Source organism: Boleophthalmus pectinirostris, unplaced genomic scaffold (assembly GCF_026225935.1).
Source record: "Boleophthalmus pectinirostris isolate CB_2022bp ecotype Guang Dong unplaced genomic scaffold, ASM2622593v1 HiC_scaffold_2, whole genome shotgun sequence".
NCBI lineage: Eukaryota > Metazoa > Chordata > Actinopteri > Gobiiformes > Gobiidae > Boleophthalmus > Boleophthalmus pectinirostris.
Window position 1 is genome coordinate 42,141,901 of NW_026571152.1, and position 27,900 is coordinate 42,169,800.

The 27,900-nt window shown below is 40.0% G+C and overlaps 1 protein-coding gene across 4 annotated transcripts in view; it reads right to left on the reverse strand.

Moving 5' to 3' along the window:
* ppfibp1b (PPFIA binding protein 1b) overlaps window positions 1-27,900 on the reverse strand; it is an 85,526-nt gene that overhangs the window by 54,611 nt on the left and 3,015 nt on the right. For all 4 annotated transcript variants that reach the window (XM_055155126.1, XM_055155125.1, XM_055155124.1 and 1 more), the window contains exon 2: window positions 2,980-3,061. In XM_055155126.1, coding sequence (XP_055011101.1) covers window positions 2,980-3,043 — 64 coding nt within the window. In that variant the 5' untranslated portion in view covers window positions 3,044-3,061. The remainder of the gene's footprint in view (window positions 1-2,979; window positions 3,062-27,900) is intronic.

Below are 27,900 nucleotides of genomic sequence, written 5' to 3' on the forward strand. Positions count from 1 at the left end.
ATGTTTGAGTGAAGTGTGGAGAGGTTCTAGTCTTGTGTGTGAGTATCTGCTGCTCCTGTTCCTCCTGCACCACTGTCACTTGGCTCTACTGCGCATGTCTCCTGCAGAAAGAGCCTCTGTCCTGTCTGTATCATGTCAGTCGATCGCACCGTTACTTCTGCACCACTCAACAATTTAACATTTAAACAAACTTATAAAGACAAAGACTGAGACGACTGAAGCTGCAAGTCGTGAAATCTGCAGCTGAAAACGGAAATGGAGCAGCAGAAAGAAAGTTTGGAGTGAGAGAGAAACTTGTGACACCGGGAGGATGTCATGGTTTATGTTTTGTAGTGGTTGTAGTTTGTGTTTTATTTTGACATTTGTCCTGTCACCTTGTATTTTTGAGTGTTACTTCCTGTCTTGATTGTTTGCCCCGCCCTAATGTGTTTCACCTGTGTCTGTGTGTGTGCATTTATACCCTGTGTTCTCCTCTGCCCTTTGTTGGTCCATTGTCTCTGTCCGAGTGTCTCTGTGTCTCTTGTCATGGCAATTTAGTCTTGAGTTTTGGATTTTTTGATTTGTCATTAAATATTTTTGAAGCAGTCCTGTGTTTTGGGTCCTCCCTCTGTTTCCACGTGACAGAGGATGAACCATGAAACTTTCCTGAAGTCACTGGACGGACGGACAAAGCCTGGACTTCAGTGACACCGAAACCATCCTGTCGGGATTCAGAAAGACCGGAATAATTCTAACCCATAACATGCTACAGGCCTCCAGGAAGAACAGTTGACAGTTAAGGTCAATTAAACACAATCAATCAATGAACCTGCCCAGGGACGACAGGTGGAAATGAGCACTGATGCTACAACCTGGTACAAACATCTCTCCTGTTACGGTTAATGTAAAAATTGCGCGCTGTCCCTGTCTCAAGTAAATAAATAAATAAAATAAATAAATAAACTGGAACGGATGCCGAGTCCGACTCCGTTTACCTCCGGAGGTCGAGGCCGAGTTGTTCAGAAGTGACACCGAGGATGAAGAATTGAATGGATTTAGTGATTTGGAGTGAGATGGAGAGTTTGTTCAACTTGTTCTGTTCTGTTGTTTAAGTTATAGTTTATCTGAAGAACTGTTCATATGTGACGTTAACAGTCTGTTGTTCTCTCTTCTATTATTTTTACTACAACTTGACTTTACACAGGAAATGTCGGCTCCTGGTCTCTGAATTTACAAAACACATTTCCCCCAAAAAAGTGCATCCATCCATCCATCCATTTTCGTCCGCTTATCCGGGGCCGGGTCGCGGGGGGAGCAGCCTAAGCAGGGACTCCCAGACTTCCTTCACCCCAGACACGTCCTCCAGCTCCTCCAGGGGGACCCCGAGGCGTTCCCAGACCAGCCGAGAGACATAGTCCCTCCAGCGTGTCCTGGGTCTTCCCCGGGGCCTCCTCCCGGCGGGACATGTCCGGAACACCTCCCGAGGGAGGCGCCCAGGAGGCATCCGGAACAGATGCCTGAGCCTCAACTGGCTCCTCTCGACGTGGAGGAGCAGCGGCTCTACTCCGAGCTCCTCCCGTGTGACTGAGCTCCTCACCCTATCTCTAAGGGAGACGCCCAGCCACCCTGCGGAGGAAACTCATTTCGAGCGCTTGTATCTGTGATCTCGTCCTTTCAGTCATTACCCAGAGCTCATGACCATAGGTGAGAGTAGGAACGAAGACTGACCGGTAAATCGAGAGCTTCGCCTTTCGACTCAGCTCCTCTTCACCACAACGGTCCGATACAGCGACCGCATCACTGCCGAAGCTGCACCGATCCGCCTGTCAATCTCACGTTCCGTCCTTCCCTCACTCGTGAACAAGACCCCGAGATACTTGAACTCCTCCACTTGAGGCAAAGACTCCCCACCCACCCGGAGAGGGCAAGCCACCTTTTTCCGGTCGAGAACCATGGCCTCGGACTTGGAAGAGCTGATCCTCATCCCAGCCGCTTCACACTCGGCTGCAAACCGCCCCAGTGCACATTGCAGGTCCTGGTTCAATGAAGCCAACAGGACAACATCGTCCGCAAACAGCAGAGATGAAATCCTGTGGTCCCCAAACCGGACCCCCTCCGGCCCCTGACTGCGCCTAGAAATTCTGTCCATAAATACAATGAACAGAACCGGTGACAAAGGGCAGCCCTGGCGGAGTCCAACATGCACCGGGAACAGGTCTGACTTACTGCCGGCAATGCGAACACAGCTCCTGCTCCAGTCATACAGGGACCGGACAGCCCTTAGCAAAGGGCCCCGGACCCCATACTCCCAGAGCAAAAAAGTGCAACTTAACTTAATGTTTTTCTCTTCTTTATTACACATTTTTTGGCTGGTGCGACTTATGCTCCAGAGCAACTTATAGTCTGAAAAATAGGGTAAACACAACCTCTGTTTTAGTCTCTCCCCACTCCCAGAGCCCAACATAAACCTTCTGATACTCAGCTCTTATAACAGTGTAATTACTATTTTAGTGCAACGTAAATAACTTTGTAGTCAAACACGTGCTACACAGACTTGCAGATCTTGCGTCTGTTTGTGTATTTGTCAAATGAGCTCTGTGTTTGTGAAAAAAGAATTTCCTCTTGGGGACGATAAAGTCTAAAGTCTGAACTCAGCCTAAATGTGCAGGTTTGTGTGTTAAACGTGTGTGAACGAAAGAAAAAAAACACAAGTCCAGGTCTGTTTGTGACGAGGAGACGACATTAGAACAGAATATGAGCTCTTTAAGTGCGAGACCACGTGACCTTTGATAATGTTTGTCTTCCACAGCACAATCATCACACTGCATCACATCCTCACCATGTTCGGCTGCGGTTTTAGACGCGTGTTTTAACAAGCCACACGTGACACAAACCCAAAGAACACAGGCACACAGACGTCATGTGATCTCCGTGTTCAGGGACAGAACATGACTCCACATAAGCTCTGGCTCTTATCAGCTGTGGGGGAGTTTACTGTACCCGCGATAATGCCGTCCATCTGCTCCAGCGCGGCCGCCAACATGTCACTGGCATCGGACATCATCTTTGGGCACGCTCAAGTCTGGAACGGAAGAGAAAAGAGAGAAAAAGGTTGATCAGATGTTCTATGTTACGCAAAACTGACTCTTGTGAGTTTTAAGTAAAAATATTAACTTGTTATTACTAAAGTACAAGTTCACCAAACTATGTGTATGTTTTATTGGACATCAGTTTCTGTGACACAATTTCCACAAGACGAGATATGAAATTGTGTCCACGAGAATGAGATAAGACAAGATTTTAACATAATTCACGATTCACTTTCAGATTTTGGCCTCACGATTTTCTTATTTATTTGATTTCACATTTGTGTTTCCATTCTAGTACTGCTTTTCTGAATCGTAAGACGTGACCCGAGAACACGTAACCCTTTTTTATCCAATCCAAATGTTAACCATCTCACGATTTAGTTTTTCTCACGTGTGCTCGATCTTGCAGCAATTTTGTCGAGATCTTTTGATACGAGATCATGTCCCATCCCTAGTTTCTATGGATTCCAAAATCAGTATTAGCCATGAAAAAAAAACACATTAGTCCGTCTCTACGTAGGATTCAAGACGGGCTCTGAACTAAAAACTGAAAAGCTCACTGGATTAAACCCAAAAGCTTTGGTATAGGACAAGATCTCGTGCCACAAGATCTCGCGAGATAAAACTGTCATGAGACACAAGCTGAAAATGATCTTGTTGTTTTTGTATATTTATTATCTTTATTCTGTTATTATCAGTGTTGCCAAATTTGGTGGGTGCCGGTCCAACTGGGCGTCTTTGGACGACACTGGACAGGGAGGGGAAGCCTTAGGCAGGCAGGTAATATTTGGGCGACTTTCAGCAAGTTTGAGTGTGTTTTGTTTTCACACCAATCGATGCGATACGCAATAATGCAATAATGCAATAACGCGCAATAACGCGAGGAACCGTCTGGGACTTTCACTCTTGTCCAGTCGTACGGAGGCGCTCTGGTTTTGACTTGTGCACAAATGAGCAGACGTCCGTTCAGACCTCACCCTGGTGTTCAGCTGTTGTAGAGATTCAGTTCTTCGATGTTTGAGTCTCAGGTTCTGTGTTTGCAGCTTCAGGAGCCGAGGCTTTAGTCGAACATTGATGATTTTCTTTTTTATGCCTGATGAAAACGCTGTTCTACGTTTTACCAAAGGTTTTACAGAACATGTTTTCTCAATCCTGGCAATGTTTTCAAGTTAATAGATTACGTTACAACATGTTTATTCAAAAAATAATAATAATCTGTGATAAATGAAAATACAGTTTTACATTTAACATCTTTCCTCAATACTGACAACGTTTTTTAAAAGCCAAACAATGGATTTCATACATTTATTCAAAGACTAAATGTTTTCTGTTACAAAACGTTCTTGGGTGTTTTTTTGCTGAAAGAGGGCGGGTTTTCGATAGGCAGTCTGGTGCCACCTAGTGCCTCTACACAATTTCATTTCTCTCAAGTGACTAGATCAGGAATCAGAAAACACTAGACGGTTTGCAAGAACCTCGGAAGTGCGAGTTCGGGCACCAGCCAATCAGCAAAGAGCCAGACATTCTTTGTTGTCAACGATTCCTGAGATCGAGAATTTAAAGCCGGAACAAAGAGAATGTTTGGTGAATTTTATCAAGAAAGAAAGACGTTATTGTCCTTCTTCCTTCAGGATTTGGGAAAAACTTAAAATACCAGTTATCCCCATTAGTGGAGCATTACATACGTCAGGACCAAATATCAGCGATTGGTTAAATAAAAAAAAGTACCCGCCTACTGTCAAACGAACGAATCCTAATGCTGCAAGGTCACACAGTTTCTACGAAGTGAAACCAGCTCATGAATCAGGCTAGGTTTTTGAATGTGACTGGGCGGAAATCACTAAACCCAATCTGGCAACACCGATCATTATAATGTATGATTCTACTTGTATTTTTTCCAAATTTCTTCAAGGTTTGAGTGATTTGTTTTGTTAGTTTGCATAAAAATGGAGGAGCGTGCACATGTGTAATAAAAATGCGGATTAAAAATATATATAAAACCAAGATTTTTTGGAGAAGTTGCAGTCCCAAAAAGCCACCTTACAATGACAACGGAAAAAATAAACAAAGTAAATCAAAAATGGTGAGGATTGTACCATTTTTTTTATTATAAACCGAGTCAAAATCTCGTCTCGTCTCGTTCTCGTTCATCCGATCTCGCGTCTCGTCAAAAGCACAACTCGGTTTTCCTTTCCCGGTCTGATCTAAAGTCCCAGAGGCCGTGTGTGGCGTCAGAAGGCAGGAGCCAAAGCCCTCACATCCGCCCAACACCAGAGCCTTTTCAAACTTTATGGAGCCACCCACAGACCTGCCTCTGTTATTCCAGCATTCCTGTGGTGCTTTTTCCATTATAATGAAAATAAGCGGCAGTAAAAACACCATGATCACCCCCAACACGACCAGAATTAGACTCGAGCTCCAGCCCAGACGACCAGACACACACCCGAGTTTTCTACACTCAGGGAGGAGGGAGCACAGCCAGTGATTTGTATTTTTATTTATTTATTTACTTCAGATGCTCTTCCAGACAAGACACACAAGCAGCAATAAACCGTGACTAGTGTAATAATGGGGAGGTGATTTGCCAAAGGACACAACAACAGAAAACGCCTAAGTGACGTTTAACGAAATATAAATGTTTTGGAATAGAATGTTTTGTTAAAGGTCCCACGTTACACAAAACTAGTGTTGTAATCAAGAGTGAACTAATCGAGACCAAGACCAGTCCAAGACCACAGGGTCCTGAGACCAGGACAAGAACAAGACCGAGACAAGACAAAGACTTTTAAAGGCCAAGAACGAGATGAGACCGAGAAAAGAGCAAGAGTTTTAAAGGTTGAGACAGAGACAAGAGCAAGACATCTGAGGGTCGAGAACAAGACAAGACCGAGACTTTTAAAGGCCAAGAACGAGATGAGACCGAGACTTTTAAAGGCCAAGAACGAGATGAGACCGAGATTTTTAAAGGCCAAGAACGAGATGAGACCGAGATTTTTAAAGGCCAAGAACGAGATGAGACCGAGATTTTTAAAGGCCAAGAACGAGATGAGACCGAGACTTTTAAGGCCAAGAATGAGATGAGACCGAGACTTTTAAGGCCAAGAACGAGATGAGACCGAGACTTTTAAGGCCAAGAACGAGATGAGACCGAGACAAGAGCAAGACATCTGAGGGTCGAGACAGAGACAAGACTGAGACTTTTAAAGGCCGAGACTAAGACAAGACTTAGACTTTAAAAAGTCGAGACCAAGACAAGGAGGAGATTTTAAAAGGCAGAGACTGAGACAAGACCGAGACTTTAAAAGGCAGAGACCGAGACAAGACCAAGACTTTTAAAGGCCGAGACCAAGACAAGACCAAGACATCTGAGGGTCGAGACCGAGACAAGACCGTGACTTTTAAAGGCCGAGAACGAGACAAGACCGAGAATTGTAAAGACCGAGACCAAGACAAGACCGAGAATTGTAAAGACCGAGACAAGACTGAGACTTTTAAAGGCCGAGACTGAGACAAGACCAAAACCTCTTTTGTAATTATTTTATTGAATATTTTGTTCCAGTATTGCTGGTTCAACTGAATTGGAAAAGAAAAAGAAATGGACTAAATTTAAAGTCAGAATAGGCGACTTGTGGATCCTTTTATTGTTGCTTCAAAGTTTTTCATTGTTTAAAACTTGAGTAAAACTAATTGTTCAGAGACACAATCACTCAGTCAACAATAAACTATCCTCATTCATGTTCAATAATGATCAAATCCAACTTTATTTTATGATTGATGGATAATGTCTATGGACTTGGGTCACGAAGGTTTGTGACTTTTAAAATACGGGTCCCCAGAAAAAAAGTTTGTGTAACACTGGTGTAGAGGGTCAGAGAGTTCGTTTACCCGCGGTGTGCGGTCGGGGCAATCACGGCGAGCGGCGGCTGCCCAATAAAATCTAAAATCACCGTGTGTCAAAAAAAGTTTCAAATTACATCCAAATAATTCCTTTTTTTTCCTCACTTTTGTCCGTTTGAAACATTGTAATGACGGCACTTTACTGTCATTTACTAATAATTATTACCAAGTACCAATGTCGTTTCTGATGCAAAACGCTTAAAATGCTCAAGTCAAACTGTCACCTCTGAAAATGAATGAAAAAACATGAGTAACCATGACTAAAAATAAACTCTCAGGTCACAGAGAAGAAGCTCATCCTCCCCAGAAACATGACTCACCATATTTCCACCTTTAAAAACCCCAAAAGGAAAAAGAAAAAAAACAGACTTTGCCCTATTTCTGAATGAATCAAAGCAGGAAAAACTGTGAGCGGGGAATCCCTTCAAACTCCTGAGTCACGCTTAAACTCACAGACAAACACACACAAAGGCTCAAAGGCACAAGACCAGACCTGCCTCTATAGGAAACCTGGAGTCTGTGTGTCCACAAACACCAAACAGGAGTAAAAGGAGGAGCAAAACAAAGAAAGCTAATTACAAAGCGCCGCAGTGTGTCTTTAAATCTGTCTCTGCAGAAGCGTGTCATTTTCAGGTTAAAAGGGAAAAATCAAAGAGTTTTCTGTTTTGTTTATTCTGAATTAACCCAGAAAACTTTACACTGAGACGAGAGGACGCAGCTCAGGGAAATATACAGACTTTAACCCTCTCTTATCAAGGATTCATTCAGTTTTACAGTGAATTAAACCATTATTCTTGAGTTTTTGCTTCTTAAAAGTGACATTGAGTGCGTCACATGAGCTCGAGTCTCTGGTCATGATCGGGTTTTTTGAGTTTCCTGGTTTTGTGAGAGTCCGTGCAGACGCAGTTTCCAGATTTCAGTTTCCTGGATAAGTGTCCCGGTGATGAGAAATCAGGAGACTCTCACTGGGTTTGTCCAGGACACTGTGGCCTAGAGCTGCTCAATTATGGAAAAAAAAATCATTATTACGATTATCATATTTTCCACACTATAGGGAGCACTTAAAAGCCTTTAATTTCATCCAAAAATGAGTGCGCGCCTTATAATCCAGAGCGTCTTATATATGAATTTATTGGGGCGTCTTAGTACGACTTTAGTAAAGTACAAAGCCGCTCCACTTGTAGCATTCTGGCTCCCATAGTCAGGAGCATCAGGAGTACCGTATTTTCCGGGCTATTAGATGCACTCTTAAGCCTCTAACCACATCAAAAAAACGCAATCCAGAGCACAAATCCACTCGGGTGTCCCAGCACGACTTCAGTAAACTATAAAGCCGCACCACCCACAGAACACGCAAACACACACGGAGCAGACAGCGACCGCACAGCGAAACACACCCACAGACACACTCATCACTCCACGCCGACGAGGAACGGAACGGAGGAACGAACCGAAAAAGCGAGCGCAATGTGCCACTTCTAGACACGACTGAACAACTGAGTCACTGCGAACACGCCAGACAATCCGTTGGTCCCACACACACCCTCCCTACACACTAGGGCTGGGTATCATTAAGAAGTTGCCGATACAATACAGACTTCGATACATAGACCACGATATGATACATATCTCGATACAGTGAGCTTTCAATTCTATATGATATATGTACAGTTCAATAAAAATAATGGCAAAATTATGCTGTGATACTGAAAGTCTTCGTTAAGCCACTTTTTGTGTAAAGTGAGTATGAAACACACCCATTTTAACCATCAAAACAGTGAAAATGTCAAATGTGTTGCATAAATGAGTTTCCTTTCACTAAACAAGCAACAAAACTGTAGCTGTAACAAAATAATTTAGTAAAATACACCAAAAAATACTGTTGATGATATATCGATACAGCAGCCCATGATATTGATGCCGTATCGTCACATTAAACAATACGATATATCGATATTTTGATATTTTTGCACACACCCCCCTACACGCCACAACTGAACAAAGCCCAGAGTCACTGTGAACGAACAAACAAACAAAACCACTCACCCATCACACTGTTGGGTTTCCTTTAAAGTCCAGTGCGGTTTATTTGTGAAAAGGTTTGAAAATAGACCATTTAATGACAGTGCGTCTTATAATCCAGAGCGACTAATAAAATACTGGAAAATACGGTAAAACAGACTGTGATTCCTTTTAATATCAAAATGCACCTGTCAAGAGACTCGCTCACAACGCCCACTTTAAACTCAAGGCTGTTCGAAAGTGAAAGTGCGTTTAGCTGCGTAGGAGCAGTGGATGAGAGAAGGAGAACACACATTCACCAAGACAGAGAAACAGCGCCGAGCCACTTACGCCACGATCTGCCGACGGATCGTGGACGCCCGGGCGAAGGATCAGTATCAACTGTGGTCCGAGCTTCACCAAGACCAGAATCATCACTGAACTGAACTCCAGGGAACAGGAACCACACTGACTCAGATCATGACCAGAGGGACGTGGACGTGTAGACGCTGTAATCACCCAACTGCTTGAACTATTATGACTTATTGTGAATATTCTAACAATTTAGCGTCTCAGACAGGATTTTTTTTACGCGTTACAATGAAAGGGTGTCAAATTATCGCATTAATTCCAATTACTTAATTACAGTCGTATTTAGCGCATTATGTTTCTTAAGCGCGTTACTTTTTAATCTCTAAATTTACTGTTTCTGTATGCGAGTTGCCTTATTATAAAATCTGTTTTTGTGTTGTTGGGACAATAACAACACATCGCTCCCACAAAGAATTGTAATTTTCATTCCCGTTCCCGCCAGCATCTGCAATAAACCTGCGATCTTTGAAAACATCGCAACACAAACACAGAACCACCTTCACCATCAACACCCGTCTGTCACAGAGAGAACATCTATATTCCACTGAGTTGTGTCTTTTAGGTTTTTTTTTTTTTCTCTCTGCTTAGTTTATGCAAATGAGCCATGTGGTTTTAAGTTTCGTTTCAGTGAGACTTGCACAAATCTGCATTAAACACATTATAATGTCAAACGGGCTGATGTGGCTCTAGAGTGTTTATGTTTATATGTTGTAAAGTTGAGTTTATTTATGCAGATTAGTAACAGTAATAATAATGATGTGGAATGTAAATGACTGCATCTGTTAAAGTTTGTTAAACAATAAATGACTTTATAAAGTCACTTTTTTTGTTCTGTATCAGTCTTTTGATCTGCCACAATAATGTAATAATGAATTTAAATGAAAAGACCTCAAGTTGAAGCTTTTCTCAGCAATTTTTAGGTGAGAATTAAAAAAGAGATTAATTAGATTAATTAATTACAGATCGTAACTGATTAATCTCTAATTTTTTTTTTAAATCTCTTGACAGCACTAGTTACAATTGAACAAAGTTGAGAGTTATTGTGAAAGTGTTAAATAAAGTTTGACTGACTTATCTAACTGTTGTGTTTCATTTAATGCGCCTTATAGTCCGGTGCGGTTTATATGTGAAAAAAGTTCAAAAATAAACCTTTCAATGACAGTGCACTTTATAATCCAGAGCCCCTATAGTGCGGGAAATACGGTATTTTGGTCCATATTGAAATCACGATTATTCAAATGATTATTTTTTTTGCTACACGATGCATTTATTCAGCATTTCTCCCTCTCAGAAAAAAAAAAAAAACACTTAATAAATACAGGCTACAAATTTGTACCTTGGAGCAGTTTTGCATCTCCACAGACGAGCAAAAAGTTACACAATGCACCTTTAAATGATCAAATTTCAAGATCTTGCAGCTTTCCCTGCGATAGATCGACGTGAGGTTTGAACACAGCCTGTCAGTGTCAAGCACCACTCTGGACCGTTCCACACAGAGTCCGATTGTCCTCTTCACTCTGCGGTGTCACTGTGGGCACGAGTGTGGGCATCAGTGTGGGCGTGACTGGACAAAGGCTGCCGTAAATGAGATGCATTCAAGGAACACTGGGAAAGGAAGATTTTAGCAAACACAGCGAGTTTATGTGGAGGTGCGTCTTGAGCGTCCTGCGTTTTTGCGGAGCGTCTTCAGGCGTCAGCGCAGTGAGAATCTGGTGTCGACGCGGCGTGTTTTGAGCATTCAGGCGTCAAAAGTTGAAAATGCTAAACTTTTGGCGTCGGATACATCGCGTCAACCAATCAGAGACGACTGTCCGGTGACGGAGCGAAGTTATTATCCGGAAGAAAGAAGAAAGAAAAAGACCCAAGAACCACAAACACCAGAACAAGAAATCTGCACAGTGTCATTAACGGATTATAAATATAAACACGCCGCAACTGACGAGCCGATTGCAAGGACTGAACCAGGACTGAACCAGGACTAAACCAGGACTAAACCAGGACTAAACCAGAAACCAAACCAGGACTAAACCAGGACACACCAGGACTACCAACCAGGACTACCCAGGACTACCCCAGGACTACACCAGGACCAAACCAGAACCAAACCAGGAACAAACCAGGAACCAAACCAGGACTACACCAGGACCAGGAAACCAGGACTACACCAGGACTACACCAGGACTGACTACACCAGGACTACACCAGGACTACTAAACCAGGACTAAACCAGGACAAACCAGGACTTCACCAGGAAACCAGGACAAACCAGGACTAAACCAGAACCAAACCAGGACTACACCAGGATTTAACCAGTGTCATTAGTGGAGTATAAATATAAACACGCCGCAGTCGTCGAGCTGATCTCCTCCGCTGATGTGTTGACGTAATAAAAACACTAAAGTCTCGCTCAGTTTGGTCTGACATCGTTACCGGGAAAAAAAAACGAGACCGTGCCCTTGTTTCCAGGGCAACGGACGCCCTGGACGCACTTCAAGTATTTTTCTCCCGTTCGCCCACGACATCCAAGACGCAAATGCAAAAGAGTCCAACTTTAGAGTTTAGACGCCCCTGACATCTAAACACGTTTTTTGACTCCCCGCTCTGAACGCACCATAACAGATCAGTTTAATGCTGCACTGTGGACAATTTAAACCAAAGCATTAACATCTCCATGGAAACAAACAGGTTACAGATCCTCTCGAGAAAAGTTACACAGCTCAGTTTTGCCAAAACGAGCAAATATTTGTATTTGTCCATATAAAATATGAATAAACACAATCAAATTAAACAAGTCAGGAGTGGAAAATTACTGAAATACTGAAAATAGTGACGTAAAGTGTTATTAACAATGGAAAGTAGTGACTTAAAATATAGTATAGTGCAGAAAAAATAAGTAATCCTTAAAACAAAAACAATTCAGAATTTTAAATAAATAATTTTTAAAAAGAAAGGAAAGACAGGGGTGAAGAAAAAGAAAACGCCATTAAAATGATGGTTTAAGATTGTAGTAAAAAGTAAAATGAGACAGAAAATAATATTAGTTGGGGAAGTGTTGGGGAAAAATGGGGAAAAAAAGAAATGCAAATGTAAATATCAGCCTAATGTTAAACATATTTATCGAGCAAATATTTAAATTATGGTGTTTGAAGGACGTGGACAACAACATCAGGCGAGCGTTAAGTCCCTCTGGTCTGTAAAAACAAACAAAAAATCATTTATTCCAAATTCCATCTCCGCTCTGAACTCCAGCAGATGAACTCAGACCACTGCTGATGGTTTTTTTTTACTGTTTTTTATGAATACTGTGCCTTGCCAAAGAAAAATATGGATCTATCTAAAGAAACACACATTCAGAGAGCAGCTTTTGCCCTTTGGTGATAAAAAAAAAAAAACATTTCCGAGCTCGATAATGAACACAACAGGGGAGCAGAGGGAGCCCGGTGCGTGGAGCGGAGGCTTCAGGCGAGGTCGGCTGCACTGGGAATTGAGGTCAACAAAAATGTGATTGAAAATACCGAAGTGGTAAATGCAAAATCCAGATAAACAAAAGCACAATTTAAGACACTTGAAAGGTCTAAAAAGAGCCAAATCACAGACGTATGGAGTTGTGTTTTGTTTCATTCACACGTTTATCTCACAAACTCTGCACATTTAGGCTCAGTTCTTCTCTTAAATAGAAAACACTCTGTTCCACCTTGTGATGTCGTGTGGTAATACTGTGTTTTTAAACTCCACACACCTTCACAAGAAGCATTTGGATCATTTCAGCCCTGGAGTTGTCAATCTCTACTAAACAAAATGGCAAAAGTAGCAAAATCCCGTTTGTTAATGGAGAGGAGCAGAAGACAAACAGACTGAGCTGCACTTTCTTGTTCTTGTGGTTTTACATCAACATCACGTCTTGGTCTCTTTGCAGTGGAAGGTGTTTCTTGGTGAACAGTTGGAGCCTTTCACTCTGGCGCTGACTTGTTAAATTCGTAACTGAGGTTTAAGCGAAGGATCGGGATTTTGTTTTGTCGTCGCTCCACATACAAAATGTTCAAACTCGGGATGATTTCTTAGACAAACAAATGTTTCCTTTTTGGTTCTTCCTGTGGATCAATCCTGCCCATCACCTTCACTTTTTACTATTTTTCAATTCTGTTGGGAAGAGAAACAGTTTGAACAGAGGTTTGAGTCACACACATCTGATTCACTTTTGCATTTATGAAGTTCACAAACAAATTTCTCGAGTCGTTTTCCGCTGTTAGGATCCAACAACCACACAATTAACGATGTCTGAATCCCAAAACTAAAATATGACAATATCAGAACCAGAAACAAAAGTGATATGGTTCAAAAGACTTGAAAAGATCAACTTTGACAATAGACACATCCCACTGGGAAAACAAACATGGAGGTTTGATGCTCACTTTTTCAGAATATCTTTCCTTATGCACTGCGCAATGACCGGAAGTCTGAAATTCATGATGCATGTATAGCTTAAAAAAAGACAGAACTACGTAGACCATGATCCTTTGCTTCAGTGCAGACGACAAGAAGAAATAACAGTTTTAACACTTTTAAGTCTTTAAGTCTTAAGACTTTTGGATTAAGTCTTGTAGAGGCATTTTAAGAGGAAAAAGATGCAACAGTTTTGTCAGCCTCATCAAAATATCACAATAAATATCGTACAGAGAGATTTGGATATTGTTACATTCCTAATCATGAGCCTTCCTACGATATCACAATAAATATTGTACCGTGAGATTCATACCGTGACGATATCGTATCGTGAGAGTATTTTTAGGTATATTTTACAAAATTATTTTGAAAGGAAACTCGTTTATGCGACACATTTGACATTTTCACTGTTTTGATGAGTAAAATGTTTGTTTTTCATATTAACATTGCACAAGAAGTGGTTTAACAAAGACTTTTAGTATCACAGACATGATACTTTTATTTTTTAACTGTATCGAATTGATTGGTAATATATCGTATCGAATCGAAAGTGGGCTGTACTGAAAAACATATCGTATCATGTCGGCAACTTCTTAATGATACCAGCCTTTAAAATGTGCACGAATTTCCCACAAAAACATCCATCCAGATCCTCCACTGTTCCCAAAATGATTAAGATCACCGTTTTTTGTTTTACTTCCAATAACATTTTAAAGAACAAATATTTACTACAGCCCCTCTGATCGACCCACATCACCCAAAACTAATATCCCACGTTGTAAACATACACATTAATTAGTCATTAAACAAATCCCACTGGGCTGAACTAAACATGTTTCCCGGAGTTTTCCTTCTCGGATCTGCGGCTCGTTCTTTCAGACTTCTGGGAAATCACAAACCAAAACACGAGCCCCAAATGGAGCCTGACTCTTGTGTTGACAGACGCTCGCGCCATTTGTACCAGTGTGTTTTTAAGACACGTGTTGCAGGATAAAGACCAAAAACCGAGACCAGCCCTGCCTCGTTTCACACAGTTTGGTCGTTATAAATGTTAGTGACATGGAACAAATGACAAAGCAGAAACAGAAGCACAGAAAGAGGCTGTTTCATTACGTCTACAGACCGTTTATCACTCTTTCCCTCTGTAAACATTTAGCATTTTAGTAGGGATTTTCATTTAGATCTACCATATTTTTCATACTATAAGGTGCACTGGATTATAAGACTCATTAAAGGTTGTATAGAGGATTTTTTTTAAGGGAAGAGAAATACAGCGACAGTCCTTGTGCACATTCAGAATTACTGTTGAAGTTTCCTGTCTAGAAGTAATTCAGCGACCGACGCGTCAGTTTTTAGACCCTTCGTCTGCTTCGGTCGCGCCATCGCTGGACGAGATCTCCAAGAATCACCTCAGTTTGGCTTTGCTCCTTTTCCACTTCTCTTCTTCTTTCAGCGACCTCAAAAACGGACTTTCTTTTGCGGCGAACCGGTCGTGGATTCTCGTCCGCCGTCGCGACAAACTTTGTGCGAAATGCGAGGAAGCGTCAGTTCGAAAAAGCCTCTAAGAACCGCTGCGTAAACCACGTAATCCCCGCGCTCCGACGAGTCAGTTATACTAGGGAGTTTGATTGACAACCCAACAGCCAATAGAAAATGAGGGAGCCTCGTTTTCTATTGGCTGATGTTTATCTGGCCTCAACACGTCCACAGTTGATAGATTTTCGTTTTTTTTTTTTTTTGGTCATCATAATTACAAAGCTGCTGCGTCTCTGTAATGGTATTTTAATCTTTCACTGACAGTTTGAAACAAAAAAAAAATCCTCCATACAACCTTTAAACGAAATAAACGGACGACACTTGAGACTTGACTTTTTTATTTCCTACGAGGACGACTCAAATATACACCGAGTAATAATGTGTTTAATGCAGCTTTGTCACATTCGTTTATGTTTTACAGAAACGAAACCTAAAACCACATGACTCATTTGCATAAACTAAGCTCTACAAAAACAAACTTGTGTCGCTGATGTGGTTCAGCTTCTGTCGGACTAAAGGACACGACTCAGTGGAATATGAGTGTTCTTTCTGTGACAGAGGGGTGTTCTGCTGATGGTGGTGAGTCTGTTCTGTGTGTGTGTGTCGTGTTGGAGATGGTTCATGTTTTCAAGGTTGTACAGAGGATTTTTAGGGAAGTGAAATACAGCGACAGTCCTTTTTCAAATGTTGTGCAACTTCCTCAGGAGAAACATCTCCTCCTCCCGCCTCTTTACTCTAGAAATCACGTTTGTTTACATCCAGTGCGTGTTCAGAATTACCGTTGAAGTTTCCTGTCTAGAAGTAATTCAGCGACCGACGCGTCAGTTTTTAGATCCTTCGTCTGCTTCAGTCGCAACATCGCTGCAAGGAATCTCCAAGAATCACCTCAGTTTGTCTTCGCTCCTTTTCTCCTTCTCTTCTTCTTTCAGCGACCTCAAAAACTGATTTTCTTTAGCGGCGAACTGGTCGTGGATTCTCGTCCGCCGTCGCAACAAACTTTGTGCGAATTGTGAGGAAGCGACAGTTTGATAAAGCCTCTAAAAAACGCTGCATAAACCACGTAATCCCCGCACGCCAGTCAGTTACACTAGAAACGTAGGGAGTTTGATTGACAACCTAACAGCCAATAGAAAATGAGGGAGCCTCGTTATCTATTGGCTGATGTTTATCTGGCCTCACTACGTCCACAGTTGATCGATTTTCATTCTTTTTTTTTTTTTTTTGGTCATAATTACAAGGCTGCTGCGTCTCTGTAATGGTATTTTCAACTTTCATTGACAATTTGAAACAAAACCAAAAAAATCCTCCATACAACCTTTAGAGCAGCTTTTTATTTAACATCATTTCACTTGATTTATGTCCGTCACTTTATTTATTTTGCTTCTGTTGTGATGAAAAGACTGAAAAGTGTTTGTCTTTTGGACACATTTGACTCAACTTTATGTTGCAGTAAACGGGAGCCAAACATGGGACTGTGAGGCACATCAGTGTTTGTGTCAGACTCAGACTCGTCTAATCACACTTAAATCTACATTCGGTTTATCGATTAAACATGAACGTGATCGACGAAATTCTTAATGATCAATTATCAATTAGTCTACAGATGATGCCCATCCCTAATCACGTCGCATAAACCTCGACGCAGATCCTTAAATCAAAAACGACGGCGACAGCGACAAAGTGCGTGTGTCGATGCTCCAAAACGGCCTTAACATCTTACAGTTCCAAGCAGCAGCACTAGAATCGAAACAAAAATATCAAATCTAAGAAATACAAAACGGTGACGCCAAAATTGGAAACTGAACCGTGAAATGTTTATATTATGTTAAAGTCTCACCTCGTTCTTGTGGACCCAATCTCGTATCTCGTCTTGTGTAAATTGTGTCTCGTCCCATTCCTGATGTCAATGTTTTTTAAATCAACGAATTTTAAAATCTGCAGACCCAAGAACTCACTGTACCACAACAAAAATCTGCATTCCTACTTTATTAATCTTAACTGCTCCCATGTGTATTACATAATATCGGCCTATAGAAAGTTCTGATGTGATCGGAAACACAACAGACTGAAGACCCACAGTGTTCAGCTCAAGAAAATCTGGTTGATTTAAATATTACGTCTGGTTTATAATGAAAAAGGGTCTAAAGAAATATACAATATAATAATATAATAATAATACATATATAATATACACAATGATCAAAAAGTTGTTGCAGTATGAGGAAAAACTGAATGCTTCTGGTTTTTTACTGTTCTGCACTAATGTTTTGATTCAACAGTGTTTAGCTCTTAATATTGAAATAAAATCTGGTTTATTTAAATATTATGTCTTGTATATGTCCATAAACCTTTTTAATTATAAACCAAATGATTTGTTTTGATAGAAAATCAAATTAGAACTTGTTCTTGTCGATGAGTAATTGTGAATGCTTCTGTTTTTTTTGCCTTATTCTTCTGCTTTAATTTTTTTGGATTCAGATCATATAAAAATATAAATAACATTCAGAGCCACGTGCACGTCAACAGACAGGAAAAGTCCTTAAAAACTGTCATGTTTTATCTGACAAACTACTTCCCAGGTCAAGGGTCACGAATCCTCTCAGGACACATCACGAAAACTGACTCGTGAGGTTTAAGTCGTGTTTTAATGTCGTTCCCTCGTCAAAAACAAACCTGGACTGTGTTTTGTTTCATTTGTCTTTGAGTAACTTTTTATTATTAATCTGTCTACATCTCCAAAGCTCAAAATGCTCTGTTCCACCTTGTGATGTCATGAAGCGTTTTTGTTAGTAACAGCTCCTTTTTCCTTTAGTTCAGTCGAGATTGGAGCCAAAACACAACTGAGCCCAGTCAAACAGAAGTAAACAACAAGGCCAAAAATTCAAGTTAATTCATCTGATATAAAAATGTATTGAACAGATACATATGTACTCTAGTTTATCAAACTGTTGACCTTTTTTCTGTTCCATTTTTGGTTCTAAAGTTCCATTCGTTTTAAACAGACCATGAATGAAACATGGAACAAAAATTATTTAACAAATTTCAAAGACCTGAAAATCATGTAAATAAATGGATGTATTTCATCATATCTTGTGTTATTCCATCTTTGAACTGTTGATGAAGGGACAGGATTTAAAAAAAAAAAAAAATGTTAAAAAAAAAAATGTATTTAAAATGATAAAAATGTTCTTGGAAGGACTGACATATTTTATAGAAATAGTTTCCTTTAATTTTGAAGTAATATTAAAGTATTCGGAAGAAAAAAAACTCACAAATGATGTAAAATCCTGCACCTTCTACTTGTTTGCACAATTTTCCCTCCGTTATTAATTTTTTTGTTAAGAATATGCAAGTGAGAACCAAGAGTTATCACTGTTTGGATTTATTGCTCAAAAAGTGCTGCATATTTCATTCCCTCCGTTACCGACATGAGTTTTTAAATTTTTTTGTCAACAACTTGAAAGAATCTCACAGGTTTAACTTGACCCTGTTGGAGTGTAACTCTTTCCTACATTCTGATACTTTACTTATTTCAATAGTTCCTCTAGTTTCTGAATAAGAGACATTTGAATGTCAAAAATCTGCCCCTGTTTCCCTCCGTTACCACTTGACTGGACCGAACTCCAGGTCTGTTTGTGATGAAGAAACAACATTAGAACACAGATCTGAAAATGGCCTAATATGGGCTTCTAAACAATCACAGGTGCTCGTCTCTCTTCGTCGTGTTTCGCAGCGTTTGTGTGTTTGAACCGTACACAGGAAACCAGGACCAAAACAGAGACGCAGATTCTTTCGTTGGCAGTGAAAGTTGCAGTGTGTCTTTTTTTTTTACGATGCGCTGAGGCGAGTCACAGCTATAAAAACACACTGACGACTCGTGTCCAGATTGTAAATTCCTTCTTCTCTGTGACCTCTTTATTTAACTGAACATGGAGGATCTTTACACTCGTCTCCATGGTGATGTTATTGCTTTGCACAGGCCAAAAGGTTCCACACTACAGCATTAAATTTATTTAGTTATAGTTCTGTTAAAAGGTGAAGACGCTCGAATAAGAACGCACGATTTTGAGCAATAAAACTAATGAAATTGAATAGATCTAAGTCTAAGGAAGCGAGGAATCTGCGTCTCCCAAAAGAACACTCAGACGAGGGCTGAACGTTTTTAAGAAAACACTGAATAGCAATTTTTCAGGCAGATATTGCGATTTCGATTTCATCCACGACTTTTTAGTGCACATGAACATTTGCAAACCTCACAGACACTCACATCATACCGGAGTCCTGCACCGACGATTTGACGCTGGACCGTTCGCACACATTTGTTTATGTTTTACAGAAAAGAAACTTAAAACCACATGGCTCATTTACATAAACTAAGCGCTGAAAAAACATCTCGCTCCTTGTGTCGCTGATGTGGTTCAGCTTCTGTCGGACTAAAGGACACGACTCAGTGGAATATGAGTGTTGTTTCTGTGACAGAGGGGTGTTCTGCTCATGGTGAGTCTGTTCTGTGCTTCTGTTGCATTTGAGATGGTTCATGTTAAACTTTACAAAAACGACGGCAGCAGTGTGTGATGAGTCGACGCAGAACTAAACTTTGCCTTTAAAATTGGGCTTCAGGAGCACTGCAAAAAATCACGGCTTTGATGCTCCCAAAATCATGTTGTCTGAGATTGTGATTTCGGTCCGAAATGATAAATTGTTCAAACCTAACTTGGATTTTTCCATTTACTATTACGGGTCAGTCTTATCATCAGAAGAGCCTCTAGTCAGAAAATCCATGTTCAGGTCGTGTTACAAATTGTTACAAATGAAATTGTATTTCAAGTTTTAAATATTTTAAAAAGTAAATATTAAAAGTAATAAATACATTAAACCCTTAAAATACAGCAAAAATGTTTGAGGAAATAATGATTTGGGTGGAAATGTTTGTCTTAAGTGGAACAGGGTTAATAATTGTTTGATTTTCAGGCAACAACTTGCAAAATGTTCAGTAATTCGAGCTCTGCAACCTTCATTTCAATTTGATTTTCAATCTTTTTCTTTTAATAAGCATTGGTGGGTTTGTAAACCAACAAATTAAGTCATGTTGGCCTTAGCTGATGCTGTTATACATGATTATGTGTTTTCCTGTCAATATCTCTAAAAAATTTGATGTTGCAGCCATTTTTAATTGGTAAACATCCAAAAGTTTACTAATTCTTCCCTGATATCCAGGGATTATTCCCTGTTGCTTTCATCAAATATATATTCAGTTGTTCAAGAGAAATGTTGCTGACAAACCAATAGAAGAGGGAATGATTTTCTGACTAGTGGATCTTCTGATGATGAGGGCTTTCTGACTATAAGGGTGTAACCTTACTATTTATTTATACACTTAGGAGTGAAAAACACAATTTACATTCTTCATGTTTCGTATGAAGAATTGACAATAAACTTTTACAAAATTTGAAAAAGTTGATTTTTTTTTTTCCATAAATGATAAACTGCATTATCTTCCAGCAGTAATTAACAGATAAAGGCAATTATTTTTACGTTACTAATCACGAATATAGTCTACAAAAAAAATTATAATAAAATAATAATAATAATAATAAATAATAATAATAATTTGGAAAAGAAGTGGAAAGAAGCAAACGTTTATTTGCCTCCGCCTCCTTTTAAAAAAAACATTAGAGCAATAATGTTCTTCTGCCAGACAGGGACGTAACAATATCTTAAATATTGTGATATCGTATCGTCAAAGTTCTCACAATAATATCGTGGACCATCACAATATATCGAATCACAAGTCTCTTTGCTTAAATGAAGAGTTAGAACTACATAGACCATGATCCTTTGCTCCATTTCAGTGCAGACGACAAGAAGAAATAACAGTTCGAGAAAAAGTAACATTCAATTTTGTTGACCTCCACAAACTATCACAAAAAATATCGTACCGTGAGATGTTTATCGTGAAAATATCGTACCGAGAGATTTGGACATTGTTACGTCCCTAATCATGAGCCTGTCCTCCATATCGTGAGCTTTTCCACGATATCGTAATAAATATCGCACTATGAAGTTCAGACCGTGACGATATCGTATTGTGGGACTTGGATATCGTTAAACTTCTACTGCCAGATTCTTATAAAAGTACGTCACATTACTCCAGACACTAAATAAATAACTGCATTTCAAAATATTTTAGTGCAAATTCAAATGACACGTTAACTTAACTTACAAACTGAACTTTAAACATTTCTTCATATTTTCATATTTAGGCGTTTTTTGAGCTCATTACTTCCAGATTTCGACACGACAAACTGAAATATAAAACTTTTCCTTGTTGTTCAGAATCTGGACATTTTAATGAGGAACATTTCTGGCAAAGGAAGAACTTGTGAACTGTGGTCCAAAGCAAGAAAAATGATCTGACGAAGGCTTTTTTTTTTTTTTTTTTGCTAAAACATTTAAAAATGAAAAACACTTTTGGACATCGACCATCTGAGTGCGCTGTGCATTTTTTCTTTTTTTTTTTTTTTACTGCTCCTTGCATTTGCACCTCTACAAGAACCTTCGTGTGCATTTTCTGTTTCATTTAAACCAGGGGTGTCAAACATACGGCCCAGGGGCCAGATCCGGCCCTCCAAGACCTTTAATCTGGCCCTCGGCTGATTTTCTACTAAAATATTTGAATGATATTTTCTATTAAAATCTTGTTAATTTTCTGTGGTGTTTATCACAGCAGCGTCTCCAGCGTCTCTGTACGTGGCCCCTCCCACCAGAGCAGCACAAATGAAGACTTGTCTCTTTCCAAACGCTCTTAAAGGACGATCGTTTTGACTGTTGACCGTGACACCCTCATCAGAAAAATGTCCAACATGAGAAAAGTGGAGCCGAGTGCAGGATTTTACAACAAAAACTGACTTATTCCTGTTTACAGACAAGTTCATGTTAAAACTTTGTGTTGAAATTGTATTTTTCTTAAAGTTTCAGGTTGTTTATAATATTTTTAAAAAGATTTCTGTAATATATTTGTGTTTCTCTGCACAAATATTTGAATTTATTGTTATTTTTGGGGTTTATATGACATTAATTTTCTGATCCGGCCCCTTTGGGATGAAAGTAGATTGGATACGGCCCACGGACCAAAATGAGTTTGACACCCCTGATTTAAAGCAAGAACTTCTTCACGGAGACAAGCATGAGACAAACGACCACTCCATGACGTCACAAGGTGGAAAAGAGCATTTTGAGCTTTGGAGATGTAAACAGAATAATAATAATAAATAAACTACTTAAACCTGTGTGAATGAAACAAAACACAACTTCTGGTCAGTTTTTGAGGAGTGAACCACATTATAACAAGACTTAAAGCTCAAAAGAGTCAAACTTGCGTAATATAAAATCTTTAAACACCCAAACCCTTTTCTTTTTCCTCGATCCACACGTGACGGGGGAGTGTGATTTCATAATTACATCGTCGGCTCAAAGCGGTGCCTTTAATTACCAAAACCCTGATATTTACTTGTCTGAAAATACCTGCAGCTCGTTTGAACCCGGGCGGGGGCAGAAAAACTTCAGAACTAAACTAAACTAAACTAAACCACAGCCCCGGGTCGTATAAGAAACTCTCGTGGTGACGTGAAGGAGCCAACGAGGCGAGACGGAGATAAAAATACAGTTGGACAGTCACCGTCGTCATATTTAAGATGTTACTAAAAATAACACGTGGCTTATGTTTTGTTGTTTGTTTTTCCAGGTTTATAATTGAACTTTTACGACACGGGCCACACAGACGGAACTCACACTTTGCAGCTGATGCCGTAAACATTTCCTGGAGCTGTGATGGGAACATTCGACACACATTTTTTCAGGTTGTAATATCAATATAATCCTCATTTCCTCGCAGAACTTTCCTATGAAATCATATTTATGTTTTCTTTCTTGTTCCTTATGTCCTACAAGAAATATTCATTATTTCCTCACCTGACATCAGTGTTGTGGAGTAACAGATTACATGTACCGGAGTTATGTAATCAGAGTACAAATGATGAGTAACTGTATTCAGTTACAGTTACTGTTTCAGTGAGTGGTAATTGGATTACAGTTACTTTGTTGAAATAAATGGATTACACAGCGGGATTTTCCTGTTTTCACATTTTGGGCTAAATCCTTTTTTTTTTTTTCCCCCAGTAATTCCACTCATTGCTGGACACTAAACCAGGTCTAAAACCAGGTCTAAACAGGTCTACTAAAACCAGGTCTAAAACCAGGTCTAAAACCAGGTCTATTTTAGGACTAAACCAGGACTAAACCAGGTCTAAAACCAGGTCTAAAACAAGGCCTAAAACAAGGCCTAAAACCAGGTCTAAAACCAGGTCTAAACCAGGTCTAAACCCAGGACTAAACCCAGGTCTAAACCCAGGTCTAAACCCAGGCCGAAAACCAGGTCTAAACCAGCTCCAAACCAGGACTAAAACCAGGTCTAAACCAGGACTAAAACGAGGTCTAAACGAGCTCTAAAACCAGGTCCAAACCAGGACTAAAACGAGGTCTAAACGAGGTCTAAAACCAGGACTAAAACCAGGTCTAAACCAGAGTGTCCTATACACGAATCCACTTACTCGTGCAGACTTGTGATCTGAGAGGAGCCTGTGTGAGTGTTTCGGTTCTTTCTCGTTGTTTTGCTGCTGTAGCTCTCACACATAAACATGTTTTCTTACATTGTTCTCGTGTAAAGTGACTCTAGTTTGTGCACATGTGACTGAACCTGCACTGATGTAAATGAGCTGTGAACAGAAGTGTGAATGATCAGCATTTACACATATAATGAATTACAGCAGCGTGTACACATTTACGGCTAAAGGCTGATAGTGGTCGTTTACTTTGTTTACAGGCTGGAATGTGATGCAAAAATACCATAAGACCTGTTTAGTCCTGGTTTAGTCCTGGTTTAGTCCTGGATTTAGTCCTGGATTTAGTCCTGGATTTAGTCCTGGTTTAGTCCTGGATTTAGTCCTGGATTTAGTCCTGGATTTAGTCCTGGATTTAGACCCTGGATTTAGACCCGGTTTTAGACCCGGTTTTAGACCCGGTTTAGTCCCGGTTTAGTCCTAGAATAGACCTGGTTTTAGACCTGGTTTAGTCCTAAAATAGACCTGGATTTAGACCTGGTTTTAGACCTGGTTTTAGACCTGGTTTTAGACCTGGTTTTAGACCTGGTTTTAGGCTGGTTTTACCTGGTTTTAGGTTTTAGACCTGGTTTTAGACCTGGTTTTAGACCTGGTTTAGTGTCTTGCAATGAGTGGATTTACTGGGTAAAAAAAAAAAAATCTCCTGATTTATCAGTAAACAAAAAAAACAAACCTATCAGTCAAGCCTCATTAACAACCACCACAAACCGCCACGTTTTTTTATTTTGAAAACCTGGTCACCCGACAGAGAGTTGTGATTAGAATAATAAAAATACAATAACAAGTTTATTTTGTGAGATGGACGATAAAACTGACAGAAAATCACCTCTTTGTGCATTTTGTAGTTTTGTAGTTTTCTGTGTCGATGATAAAGCTGGAGTAAAGGTCCTTTATTTAATTTTAGAACTACGTCACCTGTGTTTCAACTTTTCCCTCCATAAACTGACACTTTATTTTGTTAAATGGAGCTTTTAACAGGCAGGAAAAGTCCTCTGGGTGGAGCTTTCAGAGCTGGAGTCTGGGTCTTTTATTTAATTTTAGAACAACGTCACCTGTGTGTCGACTTTTCCTCCACAAACCGACACTTAACTGATGTAAAACTATAAATAACACAGATCCAGCACCAAACCGAGTCATGAGCCACAACAGCAGCAGTGAGTAATGTACAGAATGATACAGGCCTCCAGAAAACACACTGGAAACACAAAACCAGAGTGACTTTTAAAATGTAATTCCCCTACAGATTACAGATTACATACACCAAAATGTAGTTTGTAAAGTTATGTAATCTGAATACTTTGGATTACTTGATATGTTTTTTAAAACTACATGAACGTACCGACCACATCCTGAAAATTCATGTTTGTTTTCTTCAAATTGTCTGTTGAGCCAAAGTCTCCATGAACAGACTTTTGTTTTACTGTAGAGAAACAAAGACGAGGATGTTTTAACGTAAGATGTTTTGTTTTATCTGCTAGAAGAAAATAAAAAGACATGTCTTTACTTAAACATATTAAAAATATTATTGATAGAGAAATTATTTTTACATGAGGTCACTGCTGCTTTAAATTATGTCCACAGCACTGTTAGTGTCACACTGTTTAGTCCTGGTTTAGACCTGGTTTTAGTCCTGGTTTTAGTCCTGGTTTTAGTCCTGGTTTTAGTCCTGGTTTTAGTCCTGTTTTTAGTCCTGTTTTTAGTCCTGTTTTTAGTCCTAGTTTAGACCAGGTTCAGTCCAGGTTCAGTCCTGGTTTCAGTCCTGGGTTTAGTCCTGGGTTTAGTCCTGGGTTTAGACCTGGTTTAGACCTGGTTTAGACCTGGTTCAGACCTGGTTCAGACCTGGTTTAGTCCTGGTTTTAGTCCTGGTTTTAGTCCTGGTTTAGTCCTGGTTTAGTCCTGGTTTAGTCCTGGTTTAGACTAGGGGTGTGCAAATATATTGAAATATCGATATATCGAATCATTTAATATGATGATACAGTATCGATATCGTGGGCTGCTGTATCAATATATCACTAAAAGTGTTTTTTGCTCTATTTTACAACATTATTTTGTTACAGCACAACAGTTCAGAGGAAAGAATCTTTTTTTATGCGACACATTTGACATTTTCACTGTTTTTTGGATTAAAATGTTTGCGTTTCATATGAACTTTGCACAAGAAGTGGTTCAATAAACACTTTTAGTACCACAGGGACGATTTAGCAAATATTATTTATTAAACCGTATCAAATCGATTTGAAATATATCGTATCGTATTGCACTGTATCAAGATATGTATCGTATCGTGGACTGTGTATCGAGGTATGTATCGTATCGCCGGCTTAACGATACCCAGTCCTAGTTTATACTTAAAATCCCATCATATAATCCATTTATTTCAACAAAGTAACTGTAATCCAATTCCCACTCACTGAAACAGTAACTGTAACTGAATACAGTTACTCATAATTTGTACTCTGATTACTTAACTCTGGTACATGTAATCTGTTACTCCTCACACATACACAAAACCCCCGGCAGAAGCAGTCGCTGTGGAAGTTCCAGTGTGTGTTTTGGTGGAAATAGCAGCCGTGTCTAAAATTCCACGTTCAGTTCAAAAGTTCCACGAGCCGAGATTCTAATTAAGGTTTTGGGAAAAGGAAACCCTCAAATCAAATCCCTCCCAGAGCGGCTCCGTCCCTGCTGCTTCCAAAGACCAGAGGACGACGTCTAAAACATGTTCAACACACAAACAGAAAACACTCGCTTCCACCTTGTGATGTCACGTGGGAATTCTGTGTTTTTAAACTCCACACACTTTCACTAGAAACTTTTAGATCATTTAAGCCCTGCTGGAATTGTCAATCTTTACAGAACTAAAAGGTAAAAGGAGATGTTCACTTGAAAACTACAGTGTCATGACATCACAAGGTGGAACAGAGCGTTTTGAGCTTTGGAGATGTGAACAGGTGAATAATAAAGATTTACTCAAACCAAATCTGTGCAATTAACTGACTTTTGATCGCGATGACGATTTGTGTGTCAGAACATCTCCAAACTCATAAAATCAAATTATTTAAAAGCTTAACAAAGTTTATTTTGGGATATTTTATGTATTTATATATTTTTTTTAATACAGAGATTGTAGAAGAGTTGGATATAGAGTTTATTTTTGACACATTTATGTTTTTCTGCCTTATTTCATGTTCAAAGTTTATTTTATTCATTTTATGTTTTATACATCACAAAACTGCTCTAAGGTTCAGATTTGTAACCTGAATTTATTTTCAGTTTGAATGTTTTACGCAAATTATCAATAACAAAGTGGGTGTTTTTTGAGAGTGAAATGCTGAATAAATGCATCATTCATCCATTTTCTCTTATCCGGGGAGGGCAGCAGTCTAAGCAGGGACTCCCAGACTCCTTCACCCCAGACACTTCCTCCAGCTCCTCTGGGGTTGACTCCGAGGTGTTCCCAGGCCAGTCCAGAGACATAGTCCCTCCAGTGTGTCCTGGGTCTTCCCCGGGGCCTCCTCCTGGTGGGACATGAACACCTCCTGAGGGAGACGTCCAGGAGGCATCCGGAACAGACGCCCGAGCCTCAACTGCTCCTCTCGATGTGGAGGAGCAGCGGCTCTACTCCGAGCTCCTCCCGTGTGACTGAGCTCCTCACTCTATCTCTAAGGGAGACGCCCAGACACCCTGTGGAGGAAACTCATTTCAAGCGCTTGTATCTGTGATCTCGTCCTTTCGGTCATTACCCAGAGCTCATGACCAGAGGTGAGAGGAGGAACGAAGACTGACAGTAAATCGAGAGCTTCTCCTTTCGGCTCAGCTCCTCTTCACCACAACGGTCCGATACAGCGACCGCATCACTGCCGACGCTGCACCTGTCCACCTGTCAAAAGCTCCGTCCTCCCCTCACT